The 18905-nt window shown below is 54.3% G+C and overlaps 8 protein-coding genes across 8 annotated transcripts; 4 read left to right on the top strand and 4 right to left on the bottom strand.

Moving 5' to 3' along the window:
* Positions 1-532: 532 nt before the first annotated feature.
* SEC24B (secretory protein Sec24B) lies at positions 533-4257 on the top strand (the record flags this gene model as incomplete). Its single annotated transcript, XM_005839596.1, has 14 exons — positions 533-599; positions 673-1682; positions 1738-1812; positions 1860-1933; positions 2105-2174; positions 2456-2572; positions 2829-2919; positions 3036-3084; positions 3129-3216; positions 3284-3382; positions 3425-3529; positions 3637-3768; positions 4005-4097; positions 4150-4257. 14 exons carry the CDS (start codon positions 533-535, stop codon positions 4255-4257), a joined length of 2178 nt encoding a protein of 725 aa, XP_005839653.1.
* Positions 4258-4331: 74 nt separating this feature from the next.
* GUITHDRAFT_133706 (hypothetical protein) lies at positions 4332-5117 on the bottom strand (the record flags this gene model as incomplete). The annotated part of the gene is made up of 1 exon (XM_005839597.1): positions 4332-5117. One exon carries the CDS (start codon positions 5115-5117, stop codon positions 4332-4334), a length of 786 nt encoding a protein of 261 aa, XP_005839654.1.
* A 601-nt stretch (positions 5118-5718) lies between these two features.
* GUITHDRAFT_133707 (hypothetical protein) lies at positions 5719-6498 on the bottom strand (the record flags this gene model as incomplete). Its single annotated transcript, XM_005839598.1, has 2 exons — positions 5719-6085; positions 6182-6498. 2 exons carry the CDS (start codon positions 6496-6498, stop codon positions 5719-5721), a joined length of 684 nt encoding a protein of 227 aa, XP_005839655.1.
* A 2425-nt stretch (positions 6499-8923) lies between these two features.
* Positions 8924-9705, top strand: GUITHDRAFT_57319 (hypothetical protein; the record flags this gene model as incomplete). The annotated part of the gene is made up of 3 exons (XM_005839599.1): positions 8924-9193; positions 9242-9383; positions 9482-9705. Coding segments are annotated over 3 exons (636 nt in total), but the record flags the coding sequence as incomplete, so codon positions are not given.
* A 1902-nt stretch (positions 9706-11607) lies between these two features.
* On the top strand, positions 11608-12955 carry GUITHDRAFT_65110 (hypothetical protein; the record flags this gene model as incomplete). The annotated part of the gene is made up of 4 exons (XM_005839600.1): positions 11608-11768; positions 11908-12111; positions 12156-12306; positions 12521-12955. 4 exons carry the CDS (start codon positions 11608-11610, stop codon positions 12953-12955), a joined length of 951 nt encoding a protein of 316 aa, XP_005839657.1.
* Positions 12956-13336: 381 nt separating this feature from the next.
* GUITHDRAFT_101837 (hypothetical protein) lies at positions 13337-13999 on the top strand (the record flags this gene model as incomplete). Its single annotated transcript, XM_005839601.1, has 3 exons — positions 13337-13340; positions 13389-13492; positions 13586-13999. 3 exons carry the CDS (start codon positions 13337-13339, stop codon positions 13997-13999), a joined length of 522 nt encoding a protein of 173 aa, XP_005839658.1.
* Positions 14000-14436: 437 nt separating this feature from the next.
* On the bottom strand, positions 14437-15465 carry GUITHDRAFT_150627 (hypothetical protein; the record flags this gene model as incomplete). Its single annotated transcript, XM_005839602.1, has 4 exons — positions 14437-14640; positions 14831-15121; positions 15201-15305; positions 15352-15465. Coding segments are annotated over 4 exons (714 nt in total), but the record flags the coding sequence as incomplete, so codon positions are not given.
* A 1038-nt stretch (positions 15466-16503) lies between these two features.
* On the bottom strand, positions 16504-17925 carry GUITHDRAFT_133709 (hypothetical protein; the record flags this gene model as incomplete). The annotated part of the gene is made up of 8 exons (XM_005839603.1): positions 16504-16536; positions 16577-16675; positions 16725-16823; positions 16866-16961; positions 17030-17110; positions 17271-17306; positions 17339-17563; positions 17689-17925. 8 exons carry the CDS (start codon positions 17923-17925, stop codon positions 16504-16506), a joined length of 906 nt encoding a protein of 301 aa, XP_005839660.1.
* Positions 17926-18905: the final 980 nt, after the last annotated feature.

The following is an 18905-nucleotide window of genomic DNA, read 5'->3' on the forward strand; positions in this document are numbered from 1 at the left end:
TGAGTAAATACTTTTGACTTTCTTGATTGTTGTTGCGACCGTTACAGATAATTAGATGAGCGTTGCAGCGGTTGCGATGCCACGAAGACATGGAATACCAGTAGAGGATGCAGAGGCGAGCATGGGAGAGGGGAAAGATGGAGCAGGAGCAGGAGCAGGAGCAGGAGCAGGAGCAGGATCAGGAGCAGGAGCAGGAGCAGGAGCAGGAGCAGGAGCAGGAGCAGGAGCAGGAGATAGAGGATGCATGTGAAATCAAGTTGCTAAGATGGTACAAGATGATGGACCAAGACGACAGGGACGGTGAGATGTTTCTGGGCTAGAAGAAGGCGAGGATGGTGGCGATATGTGTGTACAAGTGAACTAGGACAGAATAACGGATGATGATTCAAACTCACCCAGTGACAACTCCCTGACAACTCATTACAACCCAGGAGCTCGCGCAGTGAGATATTGAGATCAAGGTGGCAGCGGGAGGAGGTAGCATTGCGGGCTGGCGAGGATGACTTCGGAAAACAAACATATTCGAGGCACCATGATCCGACCGTCCTTGAGAAGAACGCCTGAGAACGCGTCTGTCAAGGACGCCGCGGGGTTGCCATGTAAGTAGAACGATGTTCCTTGACTGTTGAGCCTCGGCCTGCCTTCTGCCCTCTCTTGATCCTTCTCCTACAGGGGGTTGTGCGCTCATCCCGCTCGCTCCGGCGTCGGGTAACGTGCCTCGTCCGAGTGCCGTGGACGAGATTCTAGCAGAGGAGATCCCTCGCTGCCAGCAGTGCTTCGGCTACATCAACGCATACTGCATGTTCGAGAAGAAGGCATGGATCTGCAGCCTGTGCGGGAACAAGAACGACCTGTCCTCCAGGTATGCCACCAGCGCCGTCAGGGCAAGCCTGCAGGAGCTGCAGCGCGGCATAGTGGACGTTGTGGAGGAGTGTGTGGAGGTTGATGTGGGCGACATCTTCTCCAAGGACCTGAAGCCGCAGGAGCGACCAGCTGTCGTTGCCGTCGTGGACGTTTCTGGCTCTGAGGACTTCGTGGAGGTGGTCAAGTCAGGGATCCTGGCGCTACTGGAAGCACTGCCCCCCTACGTGCTGTTCGGGCTGATAACCGTCTCCGACTCTATCGGCGTCTATGACATGCGGAGCTCGTTCCCCCACTGCTTTCAGATCCCAGTGCCTGAAGATGGCGAGCTGGACGTTGCCATCGCCGACATCCTCCCTGCCGACTGCTTCCTCGTCCAGCTGGGATCCAGCAAGCCCACCATCTCAGCGGCTGTGGAGAGCATCTCAGCGGCTGGCAGCAGCGAGCAGGGCGCGGCGCCACGTCGGTTTGCGCTGGGGTCTTGTCTGGACACGCTGCTGGAGATGTTCGAAGAGGACGCGCAGTTCAGCCTCCGCATCATCAGCGTCATCGGGAGCAGACCCAATTTCGGGCTGGGGGCGCTAGAGGAGCAGGCACAGACTGCGTCCTTCTTGAGCCAGGGCATCGCAAAGAACCTCCCCAAGGGCTCAGAGTTCTATAGCAGCCTGGTGGACCGGGTGACGTCGATCTCAGCAGTCGTCGACCTGTTCGTCATCGCCGAGGAAGGGTATGTTGGGGTGGACGCGATGATTCCGATGGTGGAGTGTGCCGGAGGAACGATGGTATACTACCCCGGCATCGATACCTCCGCCCTTCCTCAGGTTCCTCCTATCCCCTCACAAGCCCCTTGCTGATCGCTCCCCTCCCGTCCAACAGGATCTGTACCGCACCTACTCCCGCCCGTTCGCCTCCAACGCGATCCTACGACTGAGATGCTCGTCCGGGTTTCAGGTGCTTGGCTGTTGCCTGCTCGGTGATGGTGATGTGAGACATGCCAGGTGGCGCGAGCTTACGGGCATCTGAGTGCGGACAAGCAGTACGACAATCTCTACCATGTTGCTTCCTGCCACAGGTGACCCTCTCTCACCTCCCCCTTCTCCCCCCCCCCCCGGTCTCAAGACCTCTTGACCCTCCTGCACAACCTCCTCCTCCTCCTCCTGAATCTCTTCTTCGACATCCTACTCTCTTGATCTTCAACCTAAATCTCCTCCTCTTCCTCTAACACTGAATGCCTGTTTCACAGTGAAAGTTGTTTCGCTGTTGACTTCGAGTTCGACAACCCTTCAGGCGTCACATCAAATCTTGACGTGCAAGTGAGAATCGATCTTACTCCTCTTACCTTTCTCTTGCCCTGCTCTCCCCCGCCTCCCCCATTTGATGCCCCTCTGTCCACTAGAATCCTCCCAATCACAGGTTCCTTTCTGTCTCTTCGTCGCCCTTTCAAAATTCGTTCTCTTCCTGCTCCACCACTTTCGCTCCGTTTGTGCGTGCAATCAAACACCTTTCAAACTATCTCTGTCAACCTCCTTCACTCTTCCTCTCCTCTGATCTTTCAGGCTTCAACGTTATGTGCCGACTGATCCGTTTCCTCCAGCCGACCCTCCAGCTCGCCTTCTCCTACTCCTGCATCGTGCCTGACCCCGAAGCGAATTCCTTTCAAGTGCAGCGACGACTGAGGATAGAAACTTCTCGCGTCGATATTGGAAGACAGGTGACCATCACCACCACATACACCTCCTCCTCCTCCTCCTCCTCCTCCTCCTCCTCCTCCTCCTCCCCCTCCCCCTCCCTTCTCCTTTTTCTCATTTGTAGGATTTCCTCCTCGTTCTGCACCTTCCCCTGCCTACTCGTCGCCGACCATCCCTCCGCTCCCTTCCTTGTGTTGCTCTCCTTGTGCTGCTCTCCGTGCTCTCCTTGTGTTGCCCTCCTTGTGCTGTCAACTTCAGCAACACTCACACGGCCTGCAGGCTCTTGACATCTACGCGCACGCGGACTCTGAAGTTGTCGCTTCCCTCCTATGCCACAAGATCATCGTTGCACAGGCGACAGAAGGAACAGGTAGGACTTAGCTGAACTCTCAAGCTCCTCCTCCTCCTCCTACTACTACTACTACTACTACTACTACTACTACCGACTTCTACTTTGCTATCCACTTTGACGGTTCCGCACGGCAGGAGAAGCTCGCATGCTGCTGCAGGACTGGTTGGTGATCCTGACGGCGAGGTGAAGTTCTTGGAGAGGTAGCAAGAGCGATGACGTCAGCGCAGGTACAACGAGAACATGTTGCGAAGGAGGGAAGCCGGTCTAGACCTACAGTTCTCAAGGTTTCCCAACTTGGCTTCTCTCACGAAAGTGGTGAGTCTTCCACATGAAAGCTCCCCCGTCTCCATCCACGTCATCAACGTCTCTCACGCTGCTCAAGGTCTATGGAATGTTGCGCGGCAAGCTGCTCGACCCCGTCGTGGTGTCTCGTGATGAACGCTCATTCATCTGCTACCTCTGCTCCAGCCTCACCCCTGAGGTCCCTCGATCTTCTCCTCCTCCTCCTCTCATGCTCCTCCAGGCCTTGACCTACACCATTTACCCGAAGCTTATCTCCTTCAAAGATCCCAACAGCTCTCAGCCAAGTGGAGGACCTCTCTTCCTGCTCAACTCTACTCTTGACAATGTAGAATATCCCTCTACACCCACGGCCTTCCTCCTCCCCCCAATGAGCCTCTCCCTCTCTTACTCATATGCTGACATCCTCCTCTTCTCGTCTTGACTTGCGAGCAGGCGACCGATGGGATCTTTTTGCTGGACAGCTACACGGACCTTTGCGTCTACTGCACCGCTCAGGGGCTCGAGACCTTTCCTTATCCTCCTCCTCCGGACTGCGGACTGCGCACCTACATCCAATACATCAAGGTAGGTTGGCATGACAGTAGCACTGATCTTGTGGTTGAGGTTGGTTGTACATGTTGGAAATTCCGTGTTGTGATTGAGGTTGGAGGAGGTCGTGGTGGAGGTGAAGGGGAAGAAGGATATTGATGCTGATGATGAAAAGACGACAACGATGTTGTTATTTTTGTTGATGATGGTCATAACGGCACAGATGTTGATAACAGTGTTCATAATCATTCAAGTGACCGTTCTCCTCGCAGGAGAACAGAGCCATCTGTCCGCACGTGTACTATACGAAAGCCAAGGATGGGACGGAGCAAGACTTTATCAGCCGCCTCATCGAAGAGCCTTCGGTTCTGCTCCTCTCATGCGCTCTCTCCCGGCTGACTCGCTCCATCTCTTCAGCACAGGACGGCGGAGAGCGGAGCGACGGAGTGGGTCGGAGCTGCGGCCAAGGGATACAACGTCTTCCTCGAGGTGTTGGGCACGGAAGTGAAGGAATTCCTCGAGTAATCTTGACCCAACAACGCATCTCAACCAGTGCTAACGACGAGTTTCTCTCCCGCCCGCCCTTCTCCCTCTCCTTCTCAGCTCGTCTCCTGCTTGCTCTGAAGGTTCTGCCAGTATCTCCACCCGTAGCTCAATCCGATCTCCATCGGCTCTGCGTTCCTGAAGCACACGGCCTGATTGAGAAAGACGACAGGCCATGTCGGACTGAGGTGTCCATCCTCCACCGCCATCCTCCACACCAGCTGCAGCACGTTCTTCTGCATGCTCCTCGCGTACTCCTCTTGCGTCATCCCCTCCTCGTACGCCAGGTCATTCGCAAACATGCCGAAGTTGGCTGGTCCAACCGGCCCACCGTCCTCTACCGGAACGAAGAATCTCCCTCGAGCCCAGTTGACGTCTGGCTCTACCCTGAGGTCTTGCGAGGCCTCGTCGAAGAAGATGTTATGTCCTGCGACTGCTCCTGTCATGTTGTCCGAGAGGTCTGCAGCAGAGCCCGCGGCGTCGATCAGAGTCATGAGCTCTCGGTCGTACACCACCAGCGTGTCTGGCTTGTCGAAGGCGAATGCCACTGCCTTGTCCCCTTGCGATAACGATGACCATGTTCCCTCCTTCGAGTAGCCGCTGATCAACGTCCCTGCTGGAAGAGTGACTTCCGCAACATGCTCGCTGGCTGCCACTGCGACGTACAGGCCCATGCCGCTGCATACCTTGGACTCCCCCACAAAGATCTCGATGCCGAGGTCTTGAACAAGACAACCATACTTCATCTTTTCTTGACTTTGCGAGGGGCCCATGTATGGCTCGATTTCTTCCTCCTCCCCTTCCTCTTGCTCGTCCCTCTGCCCCTGATCCTCCGTTGACATTGTCAACCTGCAGCTTCCTACTTTCCTCTGAGGAAAGGCAGCATGAAATCTGTTGAGCTTTAGACTTCTCATCGGCACAAGTTGGCAGGATGAGGAGGAGATCAGGTTCAAGCTGGGCATGCGGAGAGGAAGGTGCGAGAAGGTCAGCCCCGTCCCTCCCCCTACCGCTGCCACCAACATCGCCACGGCCGCCATTAGTCGCATCCTGCGACACCCGGATATGGGGTCGGGCCAGCCCCTTCAAGGTAATCCCCGGCCTCTGCCCGGCCTGCTCTGCGGCCTGCCGCTGCGGCGGCCCGGTCCAGGGCCCGGTCACCCGGAGTCACCAGCCGGCCCCCGGCAGGCCGGCCGGGCCGGCCGGGCCTGCCAGCCACCGTAGTAACAGTGGTATGATTGAATAGGACTAGTACTCAACGGTTGCAAGTCACGTCACCCCGAGTCAGTGAGTTGTCAAGTTTCCCAGGCTTCCGGATCAGGTGGAAGAGATCCTTCAGAGAGTCTGACATAATTCACATTCAATAACCATAGGAAAGGGCTGTAAGACAAGAGAAGAGCCAGGTCTCATTCAACTTGACGGTTGCAAGAGCAGGCGACTCGTCAGTCAGGGTGTGGAGGGAGGAGACTCGTAGTCCTTGATGCCAGACTTCCTCGGTGACAGCAGCCCGAAGTCCCGCTTGCTCTCATCCGCCATGAGCTGCTGCACTCGCCTGACCGAGCCTCCTTCATTCGCGTAGCTGGCCCTCGTGTGGGCGGATGCGGCGAGAGGCGCAGGAGCAGAGCCGCTAAGGCTTGTAGGCAAGGACCCTACATGGCTTGCTCTCTGACGACGACGCGAGGTTGTGCGGGTGATCGTCGAGCTCGCGTCTCGAGGGCCTCGGGTCGTGCTGGTGCGCGAGGTAGCCGGGGGAGTAAGTCGAGTCTCGATCTCGCGACCGCAATGGCGCGGGAACACCTCGGGGACTGTCAGCCTGATCACAGCGTTAGAGGATGAGAGTCAAAGTACCGTCATGGATAAGGCAGGGGAGGTGGTGGAGGAAGTTTGTGGAGGGGTGTGGTAGTCTTACTGGAGGAGGTAGTGGTAGGAGAAGGACGAGGACGATGATGAGGACGAGGACGAGGAGGATGTGGAGGGCAAGGAGGAGGAGGTGGTGGTGGTTGAGAAGGTGGTGGAGGAGGAGGTGGAGGAGAAGGTGGTGGTTGTAGTGGTGATGGCGCGTACCGAGTCTCGCTCTCCTCGATCGGATCGACGACGCCTCGGGAAGTTCGACCTGCCGGTGAACTCGTGGAGCTCGGGGACGGTCTTGTGCTTGGTGTTGCTATCATCCTCTTCATTGCGCCTGCAGCATGCTGTACCGAACATGACGCTCTCCCCCTGCCCCATGATGCTCTATGTTGTACGTCTATTTGGTCCAAATGGCGTTCGATCGAAGAAGAGCTCTACTGAACATTTGCTTGCATCCTTCACGTTGTGAACCTAGTGCGATTCCTGTTGATCGATGATAACACCTAACCAAGGCAAATTAGCGTTGCTCCATCCCCTCCCCTCCCCGTTCCTGTGCTTGACAGACACATCAATTCCCCTCGCCTCTATCACGCAGCTGTTTTTCCTACCTCGCTCTCTTACATGCAACTTGCTGTTGATCTCTGAACTCAAACGTTCATCCCTGCTCTTCTCTCTCCCTCTTGCGCTTCCTCCCTCCCTCACTGCTCTTCCTCCTTCCCGTTCAAATTCCGGATGTCAGCCATTTCGCAGGGATTTCGCAGGGCAATTTCCTGCAAATCTCCAACAAATTACGCCTAATGCAAGGTACATTTTCCTGCACAAAAAGGGCTCGATGCGGTCACAAACGATCGAGGAGAGTGAGGAGGAGGAGGAGGAGGAGAACGACGATGAGGAAAGAGAAAGACAGGAGCACGAGGAGAAGGACGAGGAAGGGGGGGAGGAGGAGGATGAGGTCGAGGAATGGGAGCAGGCAAGCTCGAAACGAACTTTGATTGAATTTGACATTGCAGGTCTGTAGATGAAATCGTCCGCCAGCAGAGTTCATCCTTCTCCTCCTCCTCCTGATCGGCTCTGAATCTCCGGAGCTGCCATGGAAGCAAGCAACAACAGCAACGCGTCCCACAAAAGCACCATCTTGCAACAATGCTTGTTGCTCTTCCGCAAGCAGGCGATCCTGAAGCGGAGGAGCTGGAAACTGACTCTCCTTGAGATTCTGTTTCCTCTGTACGTCATCATCATCCTCGTCATCGTGAAGTCGATCAACTTCATTCCATATGAGGTACCGATGACCCTCCTCTTCTCTTCTTGCTCGCCATGTCGTTGCAATGATGTTGTCTAGGTTGTCAAGACACCAGCATCCGGTGCTCCTCCAGCAATCGATATCTTGCAGCCGCCATGGCCAAAGCCCGTCCCAGTGAAAGTTGGAGTCGTCAACACAGGAAGTGCGCTGTCTGTCATGGTTCTCAACGAGCTGTGTTTCTATCTCGGCAACGTGAAGAAGGAATACTCATCCCAGGCCTGCCCGACCGTCTTGTCCTTCGGGACAAGAGAAGCGCTTCTTGCTACGAATGGGCAGAGTTACGATCCCTCGACCAGCCTCGATTTTGGCGTCGTTGTCGACGACACCAAGGATGAATTCATGCTGGTAAGAACAGTTTGAATTTTCAAGTTTGTTCTCAGGAGTCCTTTGTCATTGTGCTGCAGGTTTATCAGGAGCTGACGTTGCGCAATGTTTCGACTGGAGATACAGACGAGGGGAATGCTGCAGAGTTTGGCCTCCTCTGGCTGCAGTCTCTAGTCAGCAGAGTCCTGATGGAGCACAAAGGAGTTCGCATTACAAGTGAAAACAACACAGAGATTTTGCTGGGTGATCTTCGCTTCAAGATGCTTTTCCAGGAATTCCCACAGCGCTCGAATCTACAGATTGTGAACTTCATCAAGATCATTTTCCCTGTCAATTTCATCATGATCTTGTTCATGAATCTGCAAGCAACCATGATTCAGGTGAACGATTGAGTACTAGTGCCCTTCTTACATTATACCTTGCAGATTGGCCAGGAAAAGGAGAAGGGGATCAAGGAGGCTTTGAGCCTGAAAGGGATGTCCCCTATATCGTTTTGGATCACATGGTTCTTGTCGGAGTCTATCATTGTGCTGGGAAGCGTGTTGGTTTCGGTATGCGGATTGTATGCTGGCCGTATCTTGGTTCATACGAACTTTGGCATCGTTTTCCTTGGTTTCTTCCTGTTTGGGATGTCTTTCATCTGTCTCGGGTTCTTGATCAGTCAGTTAGCATCGAAGGGTCAGACTCTGTTTGTTGTCGGAGCGCTCATGCTCTTGGTGCTGTCGGGGATATTTTACTTGGTTCAATTCTTGATGATTAACAAGGGGGTAGCCAGGCCTTTAGTGCTCTTGACCTTCTTGCTGTCTCCTGTTCCCTTTGGTCATTTCTTGTACACGATGCTGGACGGTGAGCTCTTAACGACAGGGTGGACTTCGGACCTGAGCCCGTACGCAAATGATTGCTTCATCTTTCTCGTCGTCGATGCAATCCTCTACTTCGGTCTTAGTTTGCTCATAGACACCGTTACAAACAATCCCGAATTGAAATTCTGGAAATCTCTGCCCAGCAACACTGTACATGTAGAGGACGGGAATCGGAGCGGACTAGAGATGCGAGATGTGCATAAAACCTTTCAGGTGTGGGAGAAGAATCAGTACGGGTTCTCAGTGAGGAAGGAGATTCAGGCTGTGAATGGCCTCAATCTCAAGGTAGCGGGGCATTGCCAAACCTGTTCACTGAGTTGATCAACTTTCCTCTCAGGTCGAAGACAACACCATCTTCTGTTTGCTCGGGCACAACGGCGCTGGGAAGACCACCAGCATGTCCATCATGACTGGCGGCCTCCTACCGGACTCAGGCTGGGCCACGATAGCAGGTCAAGATGTAGTTCGAGACAAGGCCAAGATCCGGAAGAGCCTGGGGGTCTGCCCGCAGTTCGATGTCCTCTACAGCGAGCTGTCTTGCTGGGAGCACATGCTGCTGTACGGGGGGATGCAGGCAATGGAACATGTCGGGGTAGGGCTGAGCTGACGACGGTCATGGCAGGGGCTAGATGAGCAGCAGTGTGAGGAGGAGGCGAGGAGGCTCTTGTCCTGCCTGTCCTTGAGCAGCAAGGCTCATCAGAGGGCGGGGTACCTCTCAGGAGGGCAGCAGCGGAGACTGTCCTTGGCCGTTGCACTTATCGGAGACCCGAAGATAGGTAGGAGGGGAAGAGAGGGAGGGAGGAGGGGAAGGGAGGGAGGGAGGGAGGGAGGGAGGGAGGGAGGGAATGAAGGAGTTGACGATGCCTAATCTCAGTGCTGTTGGATGAGCCCACCACTGGCCTTGACCCGGACAACCGTCGGAAAGTTTGGAAGCTGCTGCAAGCTCAGAAGCAGAAGAGTACCATTATCCTGACGACTCACAGCATGGAGGAGGCAGACTTGCTCGCCGACACCATCGGTGTGATGTCAAAGGGGAAAATGCAAGTTCAGGGAACGAGTTTGGAGCTGAAGCAGGCATTCGGGACAGGATACATCCTGCATCTGCTCAAGGCAGATGGAAACATCAAGAACGAACCGATTGTAGAGTTGATCAAAAGCATCGTTGAGAGCGCAAGTCTGCACTCAAACATCCAGGCAGAGCTGACGTTCAATCTTCCTGTGGGAACCGACTCAAAGTTCCCTGAGATGTTTGAGAAGATAGAGGAGGAGAAGCAGTCGGTCGGGATCGCAAGTTACGGGCTGAGCATGACGACTCTAGAGGAGGTGTTCCTCAACCTTGCCGAGAAAGAGCGACAGGAGAACACGGAGCAGTCCTCAGATAGCGCCGAGACCAACGAAGAGATCAAGATGGAGCTAGACGGGGAGACGGAGGCGGGAGCTGGGGGTGAGATGGAAGACTTCGAATGCGAAGTTTCTTGGAAGAGGCAGATACTGGCTGTGCTGTATCAGACGCTGCAGAACTCAAAGCGATATCCTCTCTCTTACGTCCTCCTCGTCTGGCAGCCCATCGTGTTCTGCCTGGTTGCAGGGCTGGTGCACCCGCTGACGAAGCCCAAGAGCCCGGAGCCCGTGAGTCTCTCCGCTGTGTTCGACCCCTTGTGACGTGCTGCGACAGGTGCTGATGGAACCTTCGGTCCTGCCAGACAAGTACAGGAATGCGATCCCATACTCGGTGAGAGGGAGAGAGGCGGGAAAGAGGACGTGGCAAGTGACAGTGACGGGCAGGTCGGGGGGACGACGTTGAATCAGACCCGAGACGACCAACTGCTCGGGTTCGTGCTGGGATCTTCGTGGCCCATACAAGGCTATACAAGGGCGTCTTTGGCTCAGGGATACAGTGACTTCAAGATCGACGACGGCTTTTTGTCGAATGCGGTTGAGATGCTCGTTGCGCAGAACACCACAGGAAGCTTGTTGTTCAAGTTCAACCACACGATAGCATACAGCTCTAGGGTCCTCCTCTCCAACTTCTGGAACTCTTCCTCTTTTCAGACGGCTCCCCAGTCCTTTCCAGGAGGGATACGCTGCGATTATCTTGTCTGGGCGCTTCCTAGCTACCAGAACAGCTTCGGGACAGGAGGCATCATGTACTTTGTAGCGTCAGCGTTCGGGCTGCTGTCAGCCTTCTATGCGGAGGAGATGGTCAGGATCAGAGAGGTTGGAGTACCCTGCTCTGCATCAGCAGCATGATGACGCCGTTGCCGCAGACACGGGTGAAGGAGATGCTGCTGCTGTCCGGGTTGTCGCGGAGGCTCTTCTGGTTCTCGTTCTTCATTGCCCATCACTGCCTCTTCTGGATTTCAGTGGCGATCGGGCTCATCGTAGGTGGAGGTGTGAGGCCGAAGGCGATCTAATGCTGTTTGCAGGTGCTGCGAGTCACCAGGATGGATGGGATCAGCAACAACAACTTCCTTGGATACTTCCTGCTCAACTTCTTCACGGCCCCAGCCCTCATCCTCTACGGTTACGTCTTCTCCTTCGCCTTCAAGAAGCAGGAGACGGCTCAACAAGCGCTTGGTGAATTCATCAATCTCACTCTCGCGCTCCCATGGGTCATCTTGGCCTTTGCTACCTCCACCAAGAACGTGCCGCTCGAAAACGCCTTGAGCCTGATCCCGGGGTTTGCGCTCTATCGGGGATACTCGATCCTCGAAGCTGCCGCTGTGGTGGGATCGCCCTTCTCCGCAAGGGACGTCTTTCTCTGGGTAACTGGAGCTGAAGAGGAGAGCGGTGCTTGACTTGTGGTCGCAGAACAGAGAGTTGATCCAGGTGTTCATGATGCTCGTCATTGACAGCATTATCTTCCTCCTCTTCCTTACCTTCATGGAGTCCGGGCTCGCGCGAAGATTCGCCAGGTCCCTGTCCGGGACGGTTCAGTCCTCTGCGTTGATCAGCGCCGGGGAAGCGGACGACGGCAAGGACGTGGAGCTGGATGAACTGATGCCTCCGATCGTCTCGTCCACTCGAGACTTCATCAGCACAAGTCCTATCATTGCCGACGAGCTCAAGAAGACTTACTCGGGCCATGGGGCCCCCGACGTTCGCGCTTGTCGTGGAGTCTCTTTCAAGGTCAACTCAGGGATCGTCTACGGCCTGCTAGGGTGTGTCTAATCTTCTTGCTCCTCTTCATGCTGTTCCTCGTTCTTGCTACCTCCCTGTATCCTCCTCGTGCTCGTCTCCTGCTGCCTCCTCTCGTTCTTCTCCTGCTTCCCCTCCAGTCGCCTGACAGGTCCTGCTCAGCCCCAACGGCGCGGGGAAGAGCACGATGATCTCGATGATGGTTGGAATCGAGAAGGCGGACGAGGGCGATGCCTGGATCAACTCCAGCTCCGTCACCTTCGACCTTGCAGCTGCTCGAAGGGACATCGGCCTCTGTCCTCAGTTCGACGCTCTCATCGACAACTTGACCGGGAGGGAGCATCTTATCATGTTCGCAATGATCCGGTCTGCGTCTCCCACCCATGGTGCAGGTGCTGATGGGTTGACAGGGGCGTCCCCCCCCGGCTCATGAGCACGGTGGTGGAGGGAGCGATCAAGGACATGAAGCTCGAGCAGAAAGCTGGCGCCCTCACCAAGACCTACTCGGGGGGGAACAAGAGGAAGCTGAGTGTCGCCATCAGCCACGTCGCGAACCCCAAGGTTTGACATCACAATGACGATGACCCACGATGACGATGATGACATTGTTGATGACGATGACGATGACGATAATGATGATCACGATGATAGAGATTAAGATGATGGAGATGGAGATGGAGATGACGATGACCGAGTTCGATGAGGATGAGGGAACGAGGGCGAGGACGATCAGAGGAGAGGACCAGGATGGCGAGGACGATGACGATGATTGCAGTGCGTCTTCATGGATGAGCCGAGCACTGGAATGGATCCAGAAACCCGCCGCCACATGTGGAACTACATCTCCAGCATCGCCAAGAAGCGAGCAGTGGTGCTGACTACACACTCTATGGAGGAGGCAGATGCTCTCTGCAGCCAGATCGGAATCATGATTCAAGGGCATCTCAGGGCCCAGGGCACTTCCCAGGAGCTCAAGAGCAGATTCGGCAGCGGATATCAAGTTTACGTTCGCTTCCGCAATGACGAGGTAGCGAGGGACCTGGAGGACGTGCAGAAGAGACTTGGGACGCTGAGTGAGGGGCTGGTAACGGACCAGTCCTCCCCGAAGATCTTCAGGTTTGCCATCCCACGGACAGACCTGAGGCTCGGAGACCTGTTCCGGATGCTGCTCACAATCAAAGACGACTTTGGAGTGGAAGATTTCAGGTGACGAGGACAGTGCTGCTGCTCGGTTGCTCTCCTGACTCAATTTCACACCAGCGTTACACAGACAACGCTCGAAGACGTCTTCCTTCACTTCGCCCGCATGCAGCCCTCCGACTGATGTTGAACAGAGCTGAGCTGTCTGCCGACAAGTGCATCGCAAGTCTCCATCCCCTCCCTCATCGTTCCTTAGAGTAGAGTAACTCGTAGCGGCTGCATTTAACTAAAAATTGGTTACAGCCGGCCTCGCTCCCACTCGTCACTAACTATTAGACGTGTAGCAAATGATCCACTGCCCCCAAGTATGAGTAAACACAAAAACTGAGGCGGACTTGCAAAGTAGGCCCGTTCAAAACCTGTTACGCGTCGTATGAGCTAACGAGGCGCCATGGGTCAGGGGGAGAGCTCTATGTTCGGTACAGCATGCTGCATGTGCACAGACGACAGCAACAGCAAGAGGAAGACCGTCCCCGAGCTCCACGAGTTCACCAGCAGGTCGAACTTCCCCAGGCGTCGTCAATCCGATCGAGACGAGCGAGCCTCGGTACGTGCCTCGTCTTCGTCCTCGTCCTCGTCCTCCTCCTCCTCCTTCCCTGACATGATTGTTCCTGTGCCTCTTCTCTAACGCTGTGATCAGGCACAGACCCCCAGGAGTGTTCCCGCGCCATTGCGGTCGCGAGATCGAGACTCGACTTACTCCCCCGGCTACCTCGCGCACCAGCACGACCCAAGGCCCTCGAGACGCGAGCTCGACGATCACCCGCACAACCTCGCGTCGTCGTCAGAGAGCAAGCCATGTAGGGTCCTTGCCTACACGCCTTACTCGCCTCTGCAGCAAGACGCCGTCAGCTTCTTCTCCGGCAGCCGCAGCGGCTCTGCTCCTGCGCCTCTCGCCGCATCCGCCCACACGAGGGCCAGCTACGCGAATGAAGGAGGCTCGGTCAGGCGAGTGCAGCAGCTCATGGCGGATGAGAGCAAGCGGGACTTCGGGCTGCTGTCACCGAGGAAGTCTGGCATCAAGGACTACGAGTCTCCTCCCTCCACACCCTGACTGACGAGTCGCCTGCTCTTGCAACAGAGAGAGCAACAGAGGGCATGCTCCTGGATACCAGATCCGCTCCCACAACTTGTAAAAACACAACCTGCGACGCTGTACATGACGAGGATGTAGTATGAGATATTATTCTTTATTTATTTGTTTCTGCGAATTCGAAAGAGAGGTGACAGAAAGGGTGGGGGGGGGTTAGACTAAATTGTACTCTTGGCATTGATAACATTACAAGATGGGGAAAAGACAAAAAACAGGATATAACATAATGGAGAGAAGAAGATTCTACATCCTTCTGATCGATGGGTTGTCCAAGCAAGTCTAAATGTCGTCAGTTGAATGAAATCTCTCAAGGATCAAAACACCTGATAGCCGAAGTCGAAATGGCACGCTGGCACCTTCGCACACGCATTTTCCATGGCGGCAGGATCACCCTATGTTTACAGATGTAAACCTTTGTGATAGAAGAAGCGCCAAACCCTTACCCTGTTGTCTTGCACGATTCTAGCGCACTCTGACTGAGTTCGAACGAGTGGTACCTCATGTACAGCACTCGAGCTTGACAGCTGAGTGTTGTGAGCCACTCCTGATCCTTTCATCTCTCGTGCGTGCTTCTCTTCAAGTTTTCGTTTTGCTTCCCAGACCTTGCGAGTTCTCGTCACAGCAAACAACCCGACTGAGATTTGATCATACCTTGTACTTCTGCAGCATAGACCGCATGGATGGGTATTGGTGAGAATCTTGACGACTTTCACTTGTTCCTCCTGATTCATCTTGTCTTTTCGGAATTCTCTGGCTATTCTGGTGATCTCGAGATTCTCGGATCGCGTCAACTCGCTTCAAGGACTGTTCCAGGATACTCTTCAGTTCAAGGATCCTGCTGCCCTTGCCCCTTGCAGCAAGAATGCGAGATACAGCCTCTGCATCGTTTTCGAGCTGCTTCTCAACATGCTGCGCCAGTTGCTTTGGAGTTTCATGTTCCCTTCCTACATCCATGCGCCTTCTGTTGCCACGAAGAAAGTTCCTTGTTGGATCCTCCTCCGTGCTACCCCTCGAGAAGATCTCGTTGTATTGATCCAGCTGCCGATTTGCAAGTTTTCTAGCTGCAGAAGAGATCTTCTCAGACTGCAGCAACGGAGTGGGAGAGAAAAGTTCCGATCGGATACTGTCAGTATCAAATTTACACCGAGATTGATTGCCTTGCCTGCTTTCTCAAAGTTGAAATTTTGGTGTTCCGTTCCGAACGAACGTGCTCCAATTCTTGATCCCGCTCTCGCCTCATGGAATCGTGAAGCTGTTTCCTCAACTGCTTTCATCCGTTAGCAGAGAAAACTTGCTTTAATATACATGTTTACCTCAACGAATTGATTCTTGCTGTCAGCCAGCACACTCCCGCCTCCATGCTGGGTGGCAAAGACAACAGCCACAACAAGGCACACAGGGGATGTGAGAGGACACGATGGCCAGCTTTCTGACCCACCCGCCACATGCTGTCCCTGCACCCTCACTGCCCTCACCGCCCATGCTAAAACCGGCCGATCGGGTGACCTGGAACGGCAATGTAACTATTTCTGTAACGTTTCATAACGGCAATGCTCTACTAGAAGTTTTATTAGTTAATGTTTTGCGAAGCTGAGGGGGGCTTGAAAGGACAAAAAATGTGGGGGTAGGGGTGGGGAAAATCGGTCGGAGTAAATTAATTGAGGGGTTCTAGGGGTTCATGTGAGTTGTATTTGGGGGTGGGGTAGTAGAAAATGAGGGTGGTGTCTAGTACATACAGGATTAGGGTGGGGGGTGGGGTAGCAAACGAAGAGTCGGGATGCTGGTTCTCAGGCTTGAGTCGCTGGGTGGCGTGAGCGGCCCAACATGCGTGCCGAAGAATCCTCCTATCGTGACGAAATGGGGAACCTTTGATGGTGAGAAGAATGATGTGCTTGCTTGTCTCCCTGTATCGCCCTCCCCATCTTGTGTCATGGCTCCTTGTCCGATTCCTCCTAGTGGCTGCTCGATAGTTGGATCGTCGTCGGGCGTTAAACCATTGCGCTGATCAGAAAATTGCATTTCAGGTTGCAATGGTTGTACAGATTGTACACCTGGAAATGATGTTGTCGGCGACTATATGCAGCAAAATGCTATTGCTGGGAGGTGAAATCTGGATAGCGTTTTGACATCAGTTGACCGTTCTTTGACAGAGTCGCTTTCATCTAAAGTTTTGGTACATGTGTCTGCCAAGAATGAATGTGTAAAGACTTTATGGATGGATGTATACGCGTTTTATAGACGGATGGTAAACACGTAAATGCATGTAAGATTGCTTCAAGTGTGCAAAAACATGCTTCATTGAGGCAAATCATGTTGCCCTTGATCAAATCTCCACAGCATGTACAAGTGTGACAGGTCAGAGATACAAACGTAAATTCTATTTGTTCACAGAAAATCGAAATTCGCGCACACAGGCTGTGGAACAAAATGATTTTGACAAAACCTCAAAACCTTGATTGGAATCGTCAAGCGGAAGCTGTGCAAGTGTGTGGCCGTACCTGAATCAAGGATTCCTTTCTGACAGACATGGCATCTCACAGAGGATTTCTGACGTGCTTGCTCCTCTTTCTCTCTCGCGCTGATTTCTTGCTGCTCCTTTTCTCGGAGTTCCCTTTCAGCTGCTTTCTTCTCCTTCTCCTATCCCGTCATGATGAGATTATCCACGTCAGACCCAAGTTACATGTACCCTCTCTTTCTTCATCTTCTTCTTCAGTTTCTCTTTCATCTTCTTCATCTCTGCCAATGCAGCTGCTTCTTCTTCTGCTTTCTGTTGAGCAATCCTAGCCTGTGAATGGCGTTATGGTGGGCAGGGCTCACATAACAGAACCTCCTCCTCCTGCTGTCTCTTCGCCTCAAGATTCTTCTGCTTTTCTTCTTCTTTGTGCTCCAGAAAATTCTTGAGCTTGATTGCATCTTCCACCTCCTGTGCCCAACTTCATTCACACCATCCAAGTTCCACCGGCCTTCACTTGCCTGCACTGCAGCTGCTACTTCCCATTCTTTCTCCTCCTCTTCAGCTCTCAACCTTTCAGAAGCTTGGACCGCAGCTTGCTCCAGCTCAGCTTCTTGGTTCTGCAAGGTTGTGAACAACATGCTGACGACAGGAAGGCGGTGGGACCTCACGTTGGATGTGCTCGATCACATGGGCGCGATTACGCTCCCTCTGCGCTGCTTCTTGTCTTCTTGCCTCCTCCTGTCTTAACCTCCTGCTTTCCTGCTTCTGTCTCCTCACCTCTGCTTCTCTCTCTGCCTGCTCGATGCAGGTCACCTGACAAGGACCCCGAGCTCGTCCTGCCCCACCTGAGCTGCCAGTCGCTCTGCAACCCTGACAAAGGAGTCGGAGTCCTCTAGCGACGCGTCTCGGAGATCTGCCAGGATGTTGGAATGATCTATCAAGTCGGGAAAATCTGTTTCCTCCATGGTCCAGCCTTGCTTGCGACGCTCCCATGGGTCAACCTCGTCTTTGTCGTCGTCTATGACTACCAAACCTGGGCCTTGCCCACTAGCAGGCTCCTTCCTCACGACCTTCGAGCATGCACGGCGAGGGTTCTCCTTTCTCCGGAATTGGAAGAGACCAAGGAGGGCAAGCGAAGCCTCCCTCCTCAAGTTCCGTGCCCTCGTGTCATCGACGGAACTCCCCTCCCCGGCACTTTGATGGCTTGCTGAAGATCGAAGGCCTCGGTGACAGAAATCCTTCCATGGAGCTGTCTTGAAGCACCTATCTCCATGCAGTGCTTGTCCAACCGCAGGCAGTCCTCGCGCGTGAGCATCCTCCGGTTGTAGGGGTTCTCGAACCTCCCTTGCGAGATCATGTACTCTGCCAGCACCTGCCCGTCAAACAAGTGCTTCTTCCCTCCCGCCATGGGCAGCCCTTTCTCATCGAGCATGGGGAGCTGGAAGGGAGGGACTGGCAGGTCTCGGAGGGGTTGCAGAGTTATGGGATCCTCCTCCTCCTCCTCCCTCCACCATCGGTCTCCCATGGATGATGATTGCGCGTCGGGTAGTTTTGCAGGACAAAAAAAGGACCTTGTCCGGCGATCGCGAGACATGCAGGGAACAGTGCATGGAAGCAGTATAGGAGGGGAGAGGTGGAGAGGAAGGAAGGGGTTGGGAGGAAGGGATAGAGGTGGATAGGGAGAGCAAGAGGTTGAGAGAGGTGAGAGAGCGAAGGAAAGGACGAGAAGAAGGAGGGAGGGCGTGACTGAGGAGGTGGAGGCATGTGATGTGAAAGCATGCGAGTGCGAGGTCATCAGGATGGGTCGTGAAGCGGGAAAGGGAGCGAGACAGGCAGGCAGTGTCATGGAGATGTAAAGATACACCGTCAGGGTGTTGATGTTGAGGGACAAGGCAAGAACAGCAGGGACTGTCTGCGTCCTGCGAAACTTGAAGACATATCAACCTGAGAGCTTGTCAACAGAGAAGGAGCCCAGCACTACAGGCAGTGATCAGCATGGCGAGTACAGGAGGGCAAGCTCCTGCTGAACCAGCGGTAACGACCGAGAACCTTCGTCTTCGCCTTGCTCATTCTTGTACAGCCTGCAGCCGGTGCGGGACGCGCGGTTAAAGGAGCTGAGATGTTTGCTGCTCTTCCTCAGATGGCGATCTTCATGCTCATGTGAATGCACAGGAGGGGGAAAGGGGAGGAGAGGAGGAGGAGGAGGAGGAGGAGGAGGAAAGCGAGGGAGCGAGGGAGCGAGGGAGCGAGGGAGCGAGGGAGCGAGGGAGCGAGGGAGGGAGGGAGGGAGGGGGGGAGGAGCGTCTCACTCTGTCACAGAAGGAAGCTTGTCTGCGTGAGCTCAAGGCCTTCAAGATCCTTGGCGGTTGTTGATCTCAAGCATCCCAACAAAACTTGATGCTGCTGCTGCTC

Source organism: Guillardia theta (assembly GCF_000315625.1).
Source record: "Guillardia theta CCMP2712 unplaced genomic scaffold GUITHscaffold_8, whole genome shotgun sequence".
In the NCBI taxonomy this organism is placed as follows: Eukaryota; class Cryptophyceae; order Pyrenomonadales; family Geminigeraceae; genus Guillardia; species Guillardia theta.